The 17,179-nt window shown below is 33.9% G+C and overlaps 1 protein-coding gene across 4 annotated transcripts in view; it reads right to left on the reverse strand.

The window, feature by feature from the left end:
* LOC110103544 (cullin-associated NEDD8-dissociated protein 1) overlaps positions 1-17,179 on the reverse strand; it is an 80,307-nt gene that overhangs the window by 25,241 nt on the left and 37,887 nt on the right. For all 4 annotated transcript variants that reach the window (XM_028699811.1, XM_020832312.2, XM_028699812.1 and 1 more), the window contains 3 exons: positions 705-815; positions 551-634; positions 337-477 (listed from right to left, as the gene is read on the reverse strand). In XM_028699811.1, coding sequence (XP_028555644.1) covers positions 337-477; positions 551-634; positions 705-815 — 336 coding nt within the window. The remainder of the gene's footprint in view (positions 1-336; positions 478-550; positions 635-704; positions 816-17,179) is intronic.

A 17,179-nucleotide genomic window follows, 5' to 3' on the forward strand; every position in this document is an offset into this window, starting at 1 on the left:
CGACCTCAGCACAACTTTCATTTTCTTACTCATGTTATTTGCATTATTAATTTTGATCTTATAACTCCTCTTGGCTCTAATAATAGGATAGCAAACGAATCTATTTTAATGTGTTCTAACATTACAAATGAGATGATAAACCACCAAAAAATTGACCGTCGGAAAACCGCCGGAAAATTGACCGCCTGAAAACAGTCTGAAAACCTCCGGAAAATTGCGTCGGTAATGGATGATTTTCCTGTAGTGTTTAATTAGGCTCCTCCTAAATAAAATTTCTAGGAAAGTAAATTTTCTAAGTAAAAAACTAGAAATTGAAATACTGCATATGAAGCAAACCTTGACAGCAGTAAGACGGGTTATTTCATTTCCCATTCGATCAACCAGTATGGGAAGGCACGCAGGCAGTTCCCGCTGTAGATTATCACCAAAAGTTGAAATTACTAGGCTCATACAAGAGATAGCACACTCTTTGACTTCCTGCTAAGACATGTGTTATTATAAATTACTTTGTGAAACATACTAATTCATTGGCAAGCTCAGTTTCACTAACCTGATCCTGATCCTGATTTGCCAAACGTGACAAAATGGCTTTATAGATCATATTGACGTAAGGTTTAAAGTCAAAAGCACAATTCTGCATTTCATAACTAATCTCAGCGCTAACTCGATATAGCAGTAAATGTTAATAACAGTATTTTAATCACCTCAAAAGTTGGACGAAGAACATGAACTAGTTCTCCACAAACTCGTAGAGCCTCTGCAGAAACTTTGTAATACCTCTCACCGACAGCTGATAGTATAGGACTTGAAAGAGCCTGAAATAAGCAACAAGAAAGAATGAGAGAACAAAAAAGCAGCAATGCCTTCTTATTTTACAGAAAAATCATTTAGATGATACAAGAAAATCACTGAAACCAAAACTCAATTTTTAGCATTTGGAGAATAAACAAGTAGCAATTCCTTGGTTGCTTTTTTAAATTAACTTTTAACGTTTATATAGCATTCCTCTTCATGAAGTTACTGTAAAAGTGTGGGAATGAGAAGGAACGGAAAGTAACAAGATTTAAGTCGTTAAAAGGACAGTTCATTGCTAAAGCTAGAATTAAGACTACTAGTAAGCAGAAAGAATGGCATGCGAAAACGGATGACAAAATAGTTAAAATAAGGCAAATAATTACAGTGGTTTTTATTAGGTCTTTCCACAAGCAGCAGCCCACACATTGCATTTTGTGCATGAAATTGATGTATGAAGCAACCATAAGTAGTGCTCATTTGGCACTACCCAAGTGCAATGGAGTTCGATGCATGCAAAGAAAAAAACATCTCATAGGTAAAGGTTATTTAACCAAAATTAGGCTCAAGCAATTTATCTGATTAATCAATCCCCTCATTATCATAATTAGATCCTAAATCTTAAAACTATTCTAAATTATTTTTTTAATCAAGCCAAGGCCCAATTAACCTATTTCTCAAAATTGTTCTAATTAAATTTAATGATCATTTGGGCATTTTGGAGGTAATTTTCTTAATTTTAAATCATTATAATTATTTATAAAAAATAAAAGGGGCATCAACCTAAATCCAACCTGTTTAGTTACACCCCATCCTCCTTCCACCATTACCAATTACATTCGAGGATAGCACAGCCTTTATCTTCTCCACAACCACCATATCCCATCTTCTCCCTAGAATCCTAACATTTTCATGTCTCCTTCAGCTTTGATGATACCAGAATCATTCACAATTGTCACACTATCTGACCATGAGCACACTCTCCTCAATCGACCAAAGCTCCTCCCACATTGATAAATTTCATCTCCACTTCACAAAGGACAATCTGACACATAATACTAAAATATTGCATAAATGTAACCACTCCTCTCAAATAAACCTCAAGACTCCAATCATGGACATAAGATCAAACGGAAACAAAGTTTGCAATGGTATTGACTCAATATTCAATTGTAACTCAAGACCTCCAACATTGAATTGAGATACGCATATCTTTGATCACCTCTCCCCATTAATTTCAGGTATGGAACATTGGTAATATGCATAGCCAAAGTCCACGGCAGCCTTAAGGTTCCCATCTAGTGAGTGGTTGGTGTTGTTGCCAAATGTAACACTAATAATATGCTCAAGGCCTCCAGTAAATCATTATAAGTCGATTCGGTATAGTAGTCGCTTAGGATGCCTGATAGAGCAAAAATATAATAAGTAGCATGACTAGCCCCCTGACTCAACTCGAGAACAATGAAGGAAGAATATGAGTCGAGTCAACAAGGAACCATCTCACGAACATGTCACCTTATTGTTAAGGGCCCACTAATATTGAAAATGTAGCTAGCACATCAAGGCGCGTGCTTGGCTCCATAGCAATTAGCTAATAAAAGGCTACCTTGTAAACTGTCATAGATTAGTTGACATAAATAAAACAAAGTTGTATTAATTAAGAGGCCAACGATTGGTTTACCAATCATAACTTAACATCTATGCTCCCACTAAAAAAATTTGAATCAGGAAGTGTCATATGGCCAACAAACCAATGCTTAAAATTGCACAATTAGGCATTGAGGCATTTTCATTTGTGAGTTGAGGCAAAGGCCTCAAGACGTTTTGAGATGTAAACCTCAAAATTCAAAAATTGCGTAGAGTGAAAATAAAAGTTAAAAGTGATTTCATAATATATTAAAAGATGGCATGTTAACTTTTTATTAAACTATGAAGTAAGAAATTGATATACATATAAAACAAAAATTGCATAAGACATAAAGTGACAAGTGGTAAATTACGTAAAATAGAATTGAATTGAAATTCAAATAAACAAGAGCAAAATATCATAAAATTTAGGAATTTCATAAAAGTGTTATATAAATCAAGTTCGACTTCAAATTCCATATTTTTCAGTTCCCTACTCATCCACATTTAATCCTAAAGAAAGCTAAAATAGTTGGCGACAACTAAAAAAATATTTTACACTATCATCATCGAGGGAGTCTTTATTTCAGTCATCATTATAACAAATTGATCTCTCCCCTGCCTCATTTTGAGAAGTCTAATGCCTCCCAACATGCTTCTTCTTTATTTATTTCAGTCAACTTCCTCTTTCATAAATATTTTCTCATCAACATAAAGATGAGAGTAATACACAAAAGATGTTTAAAGGAGGTGGTGGTAGTGGTGTGCGTCTTCCAGTAATACCTAGTAGCGGCTATGGTGGTGGTGGCTGCCACGAAGGTGATAGGCTGGAGGTTGAGATAGTCGAGACGAAGTTGTTGCAGCTAGGGGGTTCATGAAGTTGTAATTTGTTCAGGGCTTTAGTTGATTATTTAGATAAATTTTAATAAAAAATATATATACATAATGTGAGGTGTACACCTCAGGCCAACGTGGCAAGGCATGCCTCAACTAAGCTGAGGCGCATGCTTTAAGTTTTAAGTGGTAGATTTCATTTAAACATAATAAATTTATGATGATTTTTTTTTTATTAAATCTTTATCGGGATTTGGACCTCAAATTATTTTGCTTTGAGGTTTGGGGCATTTTGAAAAAAGTAGCTCCCTCCAATCGATACATGTTTTCAACACAGTCATCATCAACGCAACTGTTTGAAACATTTGATCATAAAATTGAGAGCTTGAGTGCTTGACTTTTGAGAACCACCGCCCCCAAAAAAAATTATGATGTGCAAAAGATTGCTCCAATCATAAGGGTATTTTGTATTGTTAAACTTTATTATTTGAATCTTGCCAACATTGCTCGCTTGCTCATAGAAGATCGGGTTCAAAAACTAACTTTACGAACTACTATATAAACGAGGCAACGTTGAGATTTTGTATTTTTTAAATGAAAATTCTTCGTAAGAGGCTTTGAACGCCTAGTGTGAACATAACATAAAATATCTTCATGAATTTTACAGTTGTATGCTCATTAATTGATTTCTTAATTAAAATGAGAACAATACTTTAAATGATTTCATCACAAACTATTTGAAATGTATGGTTTGAGCATCCCTATTAGGGGTACAAGACTTGTAACTCTAGTCCTTGTGTGGGGTACAAGACTTGTAAACTCTAGTCCTTGTGTGGAGCATCTAACTAGAAGTATGAGACTTACAACATTGCCCTATACACAGAGCGGCATACTCGAGAGCATGCATATAATAATGGTGAATTTTAACTATGACAGAAAGAGTTCGTGAGATTTCAAAATTATTGCATACTTTTTAGGCAACTACACACTTCTTGAAATAATAGAATTTGTATTCATATTATTTTTAGACTGCACAAAATTCTTAGATTTTAAATTTATATGTAATATTTATCGAAGCACATGCGGATGATTATGATTTTAACACTCATGCAATTCTAAATATATTTGCATGACCCATATTTGTTTAATGCACTTACATGACTCACATGATTTTTTTTGTGTTTGCAAAATTTTCAATGCATTTGCACGACATATTTGCATACTTATTGGCGCATTTGGAGAAAGTGAAAAAAATTGCTCTCCATGATTTGACACATCCTCTGTCAAAATGATTGGATGACCCGTGGCATGCAATAATATATAATTTATCTAATTTGAGGTGTGGTATTTGTCCACATAAAGTACTATTTGTTCACGGGACAAACTATTAATTCATGGACACAAGATGTGTATAACTCCCTTATAGTGATTATGTGCGTGTCGCTAAAGGCACCTATGGAACTAGCGACATGCAAGATGTTAGACCATCTTACTTTGTTTGAAAGTCATTTATGTAAGCACAAGGCTATTTGAGTTATGAGAGAGTCCAATGTGGTAGTTGTTCACATGAATCCATTATCACTAAAGCGTGCACATGACTTTTATTTTGAGTTCATTATTGCTTGCATTATGTCAGCTTGCGCTTGTGTCACTGATCCAGTTGCTATTGTTATAAGTTAGAATCCATTATATATTTCAAAGAGACAAGATTTGTTTGTATATGGCTCATATTTTTCCAAGGTGTGCCCCACAGGGAATCATTTTTTAAGCTATAAATAAGAGTCCATTTAATTTAATTTCAGTTTCTGTTCATTTCACCAAGTATGTTTTTATGGGTTTGAATGTTCATGAGAGTTCTCAATAATTGTGGGTATGTGCTTGCAAGAAAGCTTTCAATTTCATTATAAGTTCTAATGCTCATTAACAAGCTTTCAAATTCATCGTATGTCTCCTTAAGTTCCATTCGTGTTCAATCATCGCCAAATTTTTTTCATTTTTATTTTCTTATTTTTTTTATAATTTGTTCTCATTGATTTCATTCATTTTTGTTATTTTTGTCATATATAAAATCAATAATTTAATTATTTTTTTTTTCAACTTCTGTGCAAATTTAGTTTATTGAAATTTTCGGCAATCTCCTAATAGCTCCCCCACGTAGAAGGTAGCATGCCCACCACACTAGGTAAGGTGTTTATGGTGGTGTAAACACCACGACTTTGACTTCTATCCCCCAGCATAGAAACAAAAGTGCGTATGAGTCTTCAAACTTGTATGAAAAATTTATAAAATGAAATTTCCCCACTGCACCAAGAAAAGTGCATATGGGTACTTATTCTTGGCAACTGAAGTATTTTTCTACAATGCACCAAAAAGACGCGTACATGACATCTACTTCCAACATACAAAGAAAGGTGTATATGAAACATTTGCACTGGAAAAATGCAAGCAAAATAGATTTTCCATGTTGCCTCAATGAAGAGTAATTAAATGGAGGTGTGAGTTTTCTTTGCATTATACCTTGCATAGGGCACAATATCGAGAGGATACAACGACGAACGTGTTAAGCTTGCGAGGTGAATACACAATATTTCTTTTTTTTTTCTTTTAGAGAGAGAAATGGAAGAATAAAATGGAGAGAGAGTGAGAGATATATAGAAAGAAAGAGAGAAAGAGGGAGAGAGAGAGAGAGAGAGAGAGAGAGAGAGAGAGAGAGAGATACATAAAGAATGAGAGAAAGATAGAGAGAGTGAGATAGAGAGAGAAGAGAAAGAGATAAGTAGGGAAAAAGAGGGAGGGAGAGTGAGCTAGAGAAAGAAAGAGAAAGGGAGAATTATAGGAGAGAGAGTGTGAGAAAGAGAGATAAAGAGAAGAAGAGAAAGAGGGAGAAGAAGATGATTGACGAGTTTATTAGTGGGGAGACCATGTGCAGATACAGGGTAGGGGCCCGGGGGGGGCTTTATCCCTCATAGGTGCTTCAAAAACTTTTTGAGAAATGAAAAAACATTTACGCTCTATTAATTCTCTCTCTTAAATAACTCAATTCTTATGAAAATGATTTAAAGTGTTACGCACAAATTCTAAACGTGGCATACAATATTTATTTAATTTTTTTGTTAATAATTACATGTTACCTAAAATGTTATAAATTTTGGAGAAAATATGATCATAAATTTTGCGTTATACTCTGATTTAAGTGTTTGACTAGCCCTAGTTCAAATATCTTTGTTGTTGTAGTTGTTGAATCTTTTTTTTTTCCAACAAAGAAGCTTGGTTCACCTTAGGCTCCCAAATATTTTTCGACGTCATTTGAAAACTCTCACCAATGCAAACAAGCATTTCCTTAATTGGGAAGCTTGACATTAGATATATCAAAATATATTCAATGGTATTTATAATGAAATTAATGTACAATGATTTTAAAATGCAAAAACTCAAAGAGAAAAATTATAAGTGACATATAAGGAGACTATGAACATCAGGTGTTTTTAATTTTATGTTTTCTTATTTTATAATTTATTTTATTAAAATAATAATAACTCCAACAAAACATTCTTTTAAAATCGTCAATGCTGGTCTCAAATCTAGATAAAAAAAGGTCAAGAGTTTTTTAAAATAAACAAAATTTGATTTACTATATTAAGCAAACTTTTCTCTCTTATACAAATATTAAGAGAATAATTAAAATTCATTAAAAAAACACTTTAAAGTTTGAGAATAAATGCTTGATTCTTTATAACTCTTTAAATATCTATTTTTTTATGCAGGTGACCATGCACAAAAAAGGATGAACAATTAAATAATTATCATATAATAAAATTTACTTGCAAGTGCTGCTTATAAGCGGAAAGCACAGTAGGAATGACTAATAGGATAAAAAATCAGCTCAGCACTATATTTATATTACATACATCCTAATATTTGACTAGCAGAAAAAAACTTGTTTTTATTATTTTTCAAATGTAATAATATAGATTTAAAATTCATGTAGACATATGGTATACAATTTAATGAAAGATGAACCAAAAGGATAAACTTCTAAGTGAAGTTCTGGACACATTAGAAGCAAAACCTGAAAACCTGCAGGCTAAGTTTAAATTCAACTGGGTTATATAAGTTAGGAAACACAACTGTCATTTTATTTAATTTCTGGTAATAAAAAGCATGTATATTTTTTTAATTGATTTTTTTCATACTTAATAGATTGTTTTCTTTATGTACACATTAGAAATGCATAAATTTTCTAAGTTTCTTCTACTGCTTTGCTTGAGGATGGCCTAGAATTTTATATAATAAGCTCTTATGACCCATTAAATATAAACAATTTTAAAATAAACTTAGGAAAATAGTTTCAAATAAAATTACATAGTTTATCAAAAATAAAGCTAATTTTTCAAAATTAAAATGAAATGCAAAGCCTCCTTATAGATCATAGTCTAAAACTCAATACTCGGCTGATTACATATCCATAAGGGTGTGCTTAGAAGTTAGCATTAAACCCACATACTTAGCTAATGAACATCATATGCATAATCATATGAGTCTCATTTAAAAATAAATCCTTCAAATCAAGAACTACATAACAAAAAATTTGTATTATAAGTCAGCATGTGTATAAACTCATGGTGAGAAATCTTAGCTTAAGTGACTAAGGTTCCTAAAAATCAAAACAAACTACCATATCCTACATATGCATTGAGATCAAAATTGAATGATTTTAAAATTGTTTAGGTGGGCTTAGCTAAACGCTCTTTCTAGGCATAATTGAAGGACCAAAGGATAGGCTAACTTAAGCTCATGTGAGATTTCAAGTTCATAAGTCTCATACATTCCGTTAGATTTAGATTCGAGTTACTACCTACCAGTGATTTTGATCTTAATTCTAGTGTCTGAGATTGATGTATCATGAGCTCTTATATTCCTAAGCATTTTTATCAATCTTGTGTTGATGGAATATAAACCTCAACTTCTTAAATCAAATGATGAACTTTAAATTTAATATTAAAATATAAAGTCCAATAAAAGATAGTTTTAAGTACCTATGAGTTTCTGAGAATTAAATATTCATTCATTTTCTCATTTAGGCTTTTATTCAAAAATTAATTTTAAGTTAATCCAATACCTTTGAAATTTCAAACTCTAATCTTTGACATGAATTTATCAAAAAATAATATAAAATATTAATCAATATTTTGATAAACATAAGTAAACCACTATTTTAATTAGAAGTTTCTCAAAGGATAAATATCCTTATGATGGGGACATCAGATCATCATGGAGAGTTTATCAGAGACGCGGCCATCTCGCCTAAGCAAATTACCTCTTTATTTATTTTGAATCTTCGTTGAGGATTGCTCGTAACTTTATTCTAAAATTATTTTAATCGAAGAGTTGTGCAATGCCTAAATGAACCCATATGCATGTCATCTAAGTAGTCCTGCATCACCTTAGGATGTAATTAATCATAGGGATTTGCTCTTCTGAGAAACTTGTACCCCGAAATAAAATAAATAATATTCAATCAAATATATTTCAAATATAAAAATGCATTTTTTATTATTGAGTTCATAGCAAAATAATATTATTATCCCCCAGAATAATATATTATTTTTTGTCATACTCAATCAAAAAATATTTCAAATCCATCAATATGATAGAAAATCCCCATCACAATCACTCGCATATATGGATCGTGTGTCGCTACCTCACATGCGAACAACTTTCCTAATTTTCCCTTATGCAGTAACCCACGCAATATGAGTATCTAGTTTAGTTGTTTCTAACGTCATGAACACATCAACATGGTCGTTTTGCAAAATGAGTAGCAACCGAATGATTTCAATTTTAATGCAACATCATGCTCACTGTTTACCATTTTCATTGTATTTAATCAGATATCGAGATAGTTATCTAGGTCAACACCTTATTGATAGAGTTCCTGAAATGCCTTACAAATTAATTGTTGAGACATTGCCTTAGCAAGTAACTAAATCTAATGAAGTTACTATATGAACAAAAAATTAAGTTCAAAGTGAAATTTTCTTAGTTGTAAGTAGTATTACTCATTGCATGTTGCTTCTGTTATGGCCTTATATTATCCATGTAACTTGAGTCATATAATATAGTAAATGCAAAACTTTAGGTGGACCCTGGCTATCACAGAAAGATGAAAACAAACGAGGTGATAAGTCTATGCATGTACTTCTGCCATCAGGTTCCGTTATGTCATTAAGTTCAAACCCCATTTCCAAGTGAACATAGGCCCAAGCTAGCCAGATAAAAGATCAAGAACCAGGTTAAACCCACCTTTTGATCGGTTTTAAATAGTTTGAACATTTTAAACTACAATATTTTGGTAAGATCAAAAGGTAATCATGCCAGCATATTAAAATAAGAATGTAACAATATGGGCCAGCAATTAAGACTCAGATGAACCAAAAAACCGCCCCATAATGCTCCTCTATAAGCTCAGCTAAATAGACCATAAATCAAAGAAAGAAAAAGAATCATAATGGAAGAAGAAGAATAAGAAATATCCAGTTAAAAGACATCCCTAACTAGGTGTGTAAATGAGTCGAGCCGAGCTCAACTTTGGGCTAACTCGAGCTCAACTCGTCAACTCAGAGGCAAGCTTGAGTCAAGCTCGTATGGTGACCTCAAACTCGACTTGCTAGAGTTACAGCACGCTCGAACCCAACTCGTGAGCTTGACTTGCCAAAGAAGGAAGTCGGGACGCTTAGTCGCTGAAGTTATAACTAATTTGAGCTCAACTGATGAACTTGGCTTGCCAAAGGAGGTCAGAAGGCCAACTCATAAGCTTTGCTTACTGGAAAAAGGAGAAAGGGAGGACGCTTAGTCCCATGAGTAACATCAGGTTCAAACTCGTGAGCCCGAGAGAAGGATTGATGAGCTTAGCGACCCATTAAAGAAGCATTGTTGAAGAAGAAGAGCAGCCTTTTTAAGGAGAAGAGATAACATGAACTTAGCAGCAGCAAGCACCTGCATTAAATGCAATTAATTTTTTGCAATTTTTTCAGCTGCATTTAAAAGAAGCACCACTCTTATTTTGGAATAATATAACTTTTCGAATTTTTTGTTCTAGAAAGAAAGGAGTTAATAATACTTATATTCAAGTCATTAAGGATATTTATTGTTACTTGTGTTCAAACATAAGGTGGTTTGACCAATTATTTTCCTATTCAGTTGGATTACATCAAGAATCAACTTTAAGCTTTTTTTTTAGTCATGGATGTTCTTACTAGACATTTGCAAGAGGATATGCCCTGGTGTATGCTCATTGTTCAAGATATTTTCTCGTTTATAAGAGTGGAGAGAAATTGAAAGAAAACTTGAATTACGGAGGTCAAATTTAGAGTCTAAAGGTTTTCGTTTGAATAGATCTAAAATTGAATACATTGAGTATAATTTTAGTAGTAATACACTACAAGAAAATCATCCATTACCGGCGGTTTCTAAAATTTCCGGCAGTTAGAACGCCATCGGAATAAACCACGTAGGAAACTAACACCGACAATCTTTTTCCAGCAGTTGTATTTATCAGAGGTTTTCCGGCGGCTATAACCGCCGGAAATGCCTGGCGAGAAAGACCGAAGAGAAACCGCCCGAACTTACCAAAAGAAAGACTACAGGAAAATTGTCTCGGTTAAACACAAGAACTGGCGACAAAAGAACCGTTTGATATTGAACTTTCTGGCGGCTAAACCATAGGTTAGCTACCGGAAACATGTAGAATTTGAAAAAAAAAATTGACAGCATCCCCTCTATCCGAACACTTTTTCACAATTATACCTATAGCAACTGAGTAATATAAGCAAAATGAAATACAATAGTATAATATCCATAATCAACAGATGCTCAAGCATATCAAAACGTAAAATATAAATGCACAAACTTTTAAACATAGAAAAACATAAACTTCAACTTGTTAAACAATCTATAAAACATAAGTAAATAGTTTCACATCCATATGTTCAAAATACACAAGCTAGTTCTTCAAGCAAATACAACAACTAATTATCATATGTGTCCTCGCTGCCCTGTGATTCATATATAAGCCTTTGCTCCTTTTTCTTCTGATTTTTAGCTCGATATGATCACAGCTTCGCCTGCATCTCAGCATAAATCTATCTCATTTCCTCTCTCTCTCTTATCAGAGAAACAACCATCTGGCTAACGATTTTTTTAACTTCACTAGCATCATAAAATGCTAAGTAGATGTACTCTCCTCATAAGCATATCCCTGCGAACCTAAGCCATAAACCCTCCCCCTCTACCTTCCTCAAACAACTTCTAACCACGTGTGGTACTCAGAATACTGGGTCAATTTTGAAGATGATCCCTCACCAGTAGATGGCTGACTCTCCCTAAGTCGTAGAAAATCATCCTACGAGATAAATCCAAAAATTAAAATTTCTATTTATTTCTTATTATTACTAAAAAAAAATAATACTCACGTGAGCTTTTATTGCATTCTCATCAACCCAATGATGATCAGCTTGATGTTGACTCCCGACCATGACACTTTCTACAAATAGAAAACAAAATTAAAATAATGTACATATATTTCTGAAACTAATTGAAATAATCTTTTACCAGTCGTGGTTTATACTCAGTATGAGACACTGAACCACCCGTATGAAGAGAGCTTCCTAAACCCTCATAGTCAAATGCTCTATTTTGCTTATTCTGCTCTCAATTTGATGAACTCAAGACACACCCAAGCTTTGCTCAAATCAGCCCATACTCCCTCGTCAATCCATAATAGACGCTGCTCAGACTTTCTAATATCCGTGAACATGTTCCTAAGATGAGTAGAACATCTCCTATCAAAATTTGTTATAATACTCGAACCATGCTTGGGCAACCACCTAAAATTTTTCTATAAAATATAGGAATAATAAATAATATTAATACAAATGAAATTAAAAATTTTAAGGAATGTCATATAAATATACTAGAAATTCTCTGAACCACATATCCTTAACTTCATTTGGGATTTTCTTCCACGATAAGGAGCACCATATTTGCTGCGTATGATGTCATTAATCTTATGAGTAGGCTGCCTTGAGGGAATGAAGCTGCAATAAATTTTTTTTGTCAATTACATATCATATCAAATTACAATAACTATACAAAATAAACTGACCTTACATATCGCCCTCAGGCTCTATGTATATGTGTTTATCCTCTGTTATTGCAAACTCCCCAGCCCAAACCCCTTCTTGTGTTAATAGTCCACTATGTTCTGGCTGGACAGGAGATGGGTAATAATAAGGGTGATGCGGAGAGGAAAATCGATGACCAATAATCGTAGGAGGGAAGTTCCCAGCCTGTGGTGGTACTCCAACCACAGCAGGATTTGTCTGTCCTTGACCCTGCTTAGTGGTAATGGCACTCCTCTCATTGGTGAAACTCTCCAGGTATTATAATTGTTAAGAACATGTATGGGATAGTCATATATATCTCTAGTGAAAGGTTGTATGATGTTAGTATAACTGACTAACAAGAATATTTAGAAGTTGTCTGACTGTATGGAGTAAAATCATCAGCTCATAATCTAAATCTTATGTTACATGGCTTAGCAACAAATGAAACATATGATCGATCAAAATATTTTCAGCAGCTAATGGAAGAGAAAGAACACTATTGTAAGCTAATTTCTCTTTATGTCATCTCATATAACCTGCCGAACTCATTGATGTGTAGAGCCCCTGAAGTCTTAAAATAATCAATAAATAAAAGAAACGGGAATGTAGAGCATCATTCTTTTAACGACGTTGTTTTACCGAGTTGGGTTTGAACCAAAGCGCATTGCAGGTACAACAATAAACTTTTGTCGCATTATGTTTGTAGTATAACATACAATCATTTATACAACAATAAATTTTCGTAACAGTAAAACCCAACTTGGATACTAATTTCTTCGTTCGATACAAAATTGTAGGGATTAAATTATTCGCTGGATTTGTTTTCTTGGGAAGACCATTGAAGTTATTGAAGCACTCACGAGTAACATTATATTCAGTTTTGATACTTAGCATCCTAACAACAACTAATAATTCTGAATGAGTTGTACAACTATCCCAAATTGATTTTTGAGCAGCATGTAATAATTCCAAAAAAAAATTTGTTTCTTGGTTTGGTGGCTCTTCCATGTTTGCTCTTAAATTAGGAACTGCTACATCAAAAATAAGTTCTTCATACGATCTACTCATTTGATCTTCATTGACTATTTTAAAAGTTATGGATGGGCTGACATGAGTATCTCTATGTGGCTCATACTTTCCATGTGAGGTCCAAAACTGGTATCCTATAACAAATCCCTTATGATATAAATCATCCTTTACATCATCGGGCTTAAGGAAAGCTTGATTTTGTGCTTTGAGCATGGACATCTAAATATTCCATCAGACTTAAACGAAGGTAGTTGACATGTGACTTGAATGAAAGTCTAAGCTCCCTCCATAAATTCATCTATAAATCCTTTTCGACCCGATAACAATCTGTTATACATCCAATATATCTCTTCTTGGATAAGCATTTAGATGTTAAAGCTAACAGTCATTAGTAAAATATGTGAAATGACAGCATATAAGATGAGTACATTAAAATTTATTTAGTAAATAGTGAAAAAAGGTGTCTTAAAGGTGTGGTAAAATTATTAAAAAGATTTATAATGCAACAATAAGAAACAATATAGTACTTGTGGAATGGATTATTAAAAACATGTATAATGCAACATACTATATACATATTTATGATTCTTTAAACAAACATGTTTACAATACAATATCCATAACACTTATTTAGGTTCTCTTGGGTATTATTGGCCTCTATCATGTTTAAAAAAGTTCAAGAATGGGTGACTAGCATACAAACTCCATGTGATTGAATAGGCTCTTGTTATATGTCACTTTGTGGCGTTAAAAAGTTTTCCTTTAAGGGGGATTAATGGTTAATATAGGGAACGCTTATAAGATAGGTAGATCATTGAGATACACATAAAAGTGCATAATCCTCATAGCAATGAGGTGAGATTGAGTGATAGGAGTAGGGGAAAATTTTTATTAAAGATATGTTTAAAATGCTCCTCACTGGAGAGCCAAATTTGAATATCAATAGTAAAAACATCCCCATAGTTGAAAGTATTTTTTGGATATGGTTGAACACTCTATTTATTTAACAAAGCATGAAAGTACTTTGTGTTTTTATCACCATCCAAAAAAATATATATAAGCGGATTTTTGTTCCAAAAGATTTCTTCTTGATCCTAAAGTTTAAAAAGATGACATTTAGCTTCCTGAATGAGAATAAGATTAACCATAGAGGGGTAAAATTGGCACAAGGCATCAATATTGGAAATATTACTCTCCGCTTTTTTAATATTAGAAAAGAAATTGAAAAAAAAAACTCATTCTACCAATTAAGCTTCTACTTATGTTGATGAGGACATCTACAGGATATTCTAGCGCGAGGAGACATCGAAGATCTACAGCTACGCTCGCATCTTTTATTTCTAATTGATGTATTGTAATTTTATTAATTTAGTGTTCTTTTCCATTTTTACCCTCACTTGAGGGACTAGATGCATGTAACCCCAAGGGGTAATTTGGTCTTTTGTTTTGTTCTTGTATGGGGCCTATTTATAGCCCTATTTTCTCTCTTATGAGGCTAATGATGATTATGAATGATATTTCATATTTTTTTTCTTGTTGATCTCTTTGTGAGTTCTTGAGAGGAGAGACCCTAGGAGAGGGTATTGCATCACCCGTCAACCGTCGGTGGATTCCGGGACTCGCGGTTAGTATTCTTAGTATTTTCTTCGTTTTCCTTTCCCTATCACCGACCACATTATCTTCCCTCCCACCTCCGCTGACCAATCCAACCCACCTCCACCGGCCGACCTTTTTTCCCCAATCTCCCTCTAAGTCGCCGGCCACCCCTCACCCCATCCACATGCCGACGGCCACCCCACTTCACCTCCAAACCGCCGGCCTAGCTAGCCCTAGCCCCACCGCCGGCCACCCCCCCTTCCTATTTCCCCTTGGATGATGAAATCAATCATCATTAACACCTACCTAAAATAGCCTAATTGGTTTGGGAAAGATCTAAATAATTTGAAATTCAAATTTCGAATTTCAAATCCTTTCCTAAACTAAGAAAGCTAAATTAGGAAAGTTTATAAATTGGGATCTAATTTAAATTTAAATTAGATTGATCATTCATATTTCCTCCCTAACTAATAGGAGTGAATTATGAAACTATTAAACCCTTTCCAATCTCCCCCCCCTATTCTCTCTATGTCGTTGGCCCTCCCCATGCTCCAAATTTCTGAATTCAAAATTTGAATTATAATCCTTCCCTCCACCCTAATTTAATTCTCTTAATTGATTACCCTCCTTGATAATTAATTTTAAAGAGGATTTAATAACCCTAATTCCCCTAACCCATATTTGAATTTGAATTTCAAATTCTTTTCCCTCATTTAATTAAATCTAAAATTAATTTCAGATTTAATGCTCTTTCCATAACCCTAAACCTAGACCCCACAAACCCTAATTCCCTCCACACTTGGCCGGCCCTCTTGTTTGTCCACCCTCTCGGAATTCCCCCAAATCTCATGAGCTCTCTTGAAAGAAGGGAAGTCAAACATCTCTCTTCCCACGGCCCACTAATGCATGGCCGATCCCAACATTGATCTCGGGTTCGTATATGACAATCAAGGAAGGACGGACATTCTTCGATCTACCTTTTTCAATTTGAACTTAAACATTGACGATTCCGTGGAAGGCTACATTGACCGCATCACCTTCACGTTGGCACCGGCAATTGAGGAGCACCTCCCAATCGGATCATGGTCGATTGTGGGACGTCCATCAATCCATTCGTCGCCGGTTACCTTTCCATCAACGAAGATCTTAGGCTTCTTCTTCCTAGTGATAATCTCTTGTTTAGTGTGGGGTATCTTCTTCCGCTAACCCCATGAATGAATGAGTAAGAAGGTCCTCAAGGTGAAACCTCTCATTATTAAATTGTGGATTTTATTATGCGCTCATAAAATTTACCTTTGTCTTTGAAGTTTGATCGAATTGTCTTGGTTAATTTAATGTGTTCTTTTTGCCTAAGCAAGCCGAAAATTAAGAATTCTGAAAATCTTTCTTTGTTGTGAATGATAACTTTATATTGGAAAGCTTTCAACAATTGCTCTTTTTAATTTCTCGCTAACTCCTGGTTGTATCACATTATATGTCTTCTAAGTTTGATCCACAGTCTATGCATATGAATAATATTTTTATTAGGATAAATCGGGCCATTCCAATTAAGATCAACATCCTTAAGAAAATAATTATCCAAAAAGCCACATATCTTGATATTTGAAAGATCCTTAAAAATTAGGATTATTAAGAGTAATGCCCAACATAAGGGGAGAATTATCGAAGAGGGTTCTACTTACATGATCCACATAAGTGATGAGGTACTCAGAAATTCAATCGTTATTAAAAATGATACGATCAAGTTTCTACCACAAGGTTTTTCTGTTCAAGTGTAACAGGAACCAGAAACCCAATGTCCTCCAGATTACAATCAAGAATCATATTATTAAAATCTTCATACACTAAGAGTTTGGAGCATTACCATCAAGTCTCTCAAAAGAATAAGCAATCATATTAAAATTGCCCCCAACACACTAGGGGCTATCACAAGAAAAAGAATAATTGTGTAATTGTTGCCACAAACTTTTTCCAAATCTACTACAAGAAGCATAACTAAAAGAATAATTACAATGAAATTAAAAAAAAAAAATCAATTTGAGTATGCATACCTTGGGGAAAATTCCCCATGCTATTGACCTTGACCGGATTGTTTTAGAAGATCCAAAAATTTTTAGAGCAATTATTCAAACCAAAAT

This window comes from Dendrobium catenatum, unplaced genomic scaffold, assembly GCF_001605985.2.
Source record: "Dendrobium catenatum unplaced genomic scaffold, ASM160598v2 fragScaff_scaffold_1395, whole genome shotgun sequence".
NCBI lineage: Eukaryota > Viridiplantae > Streptophyta > Magnoliopsida > Asparagales > Orchidaceae > Dendrobium > Dendrobium catenatum.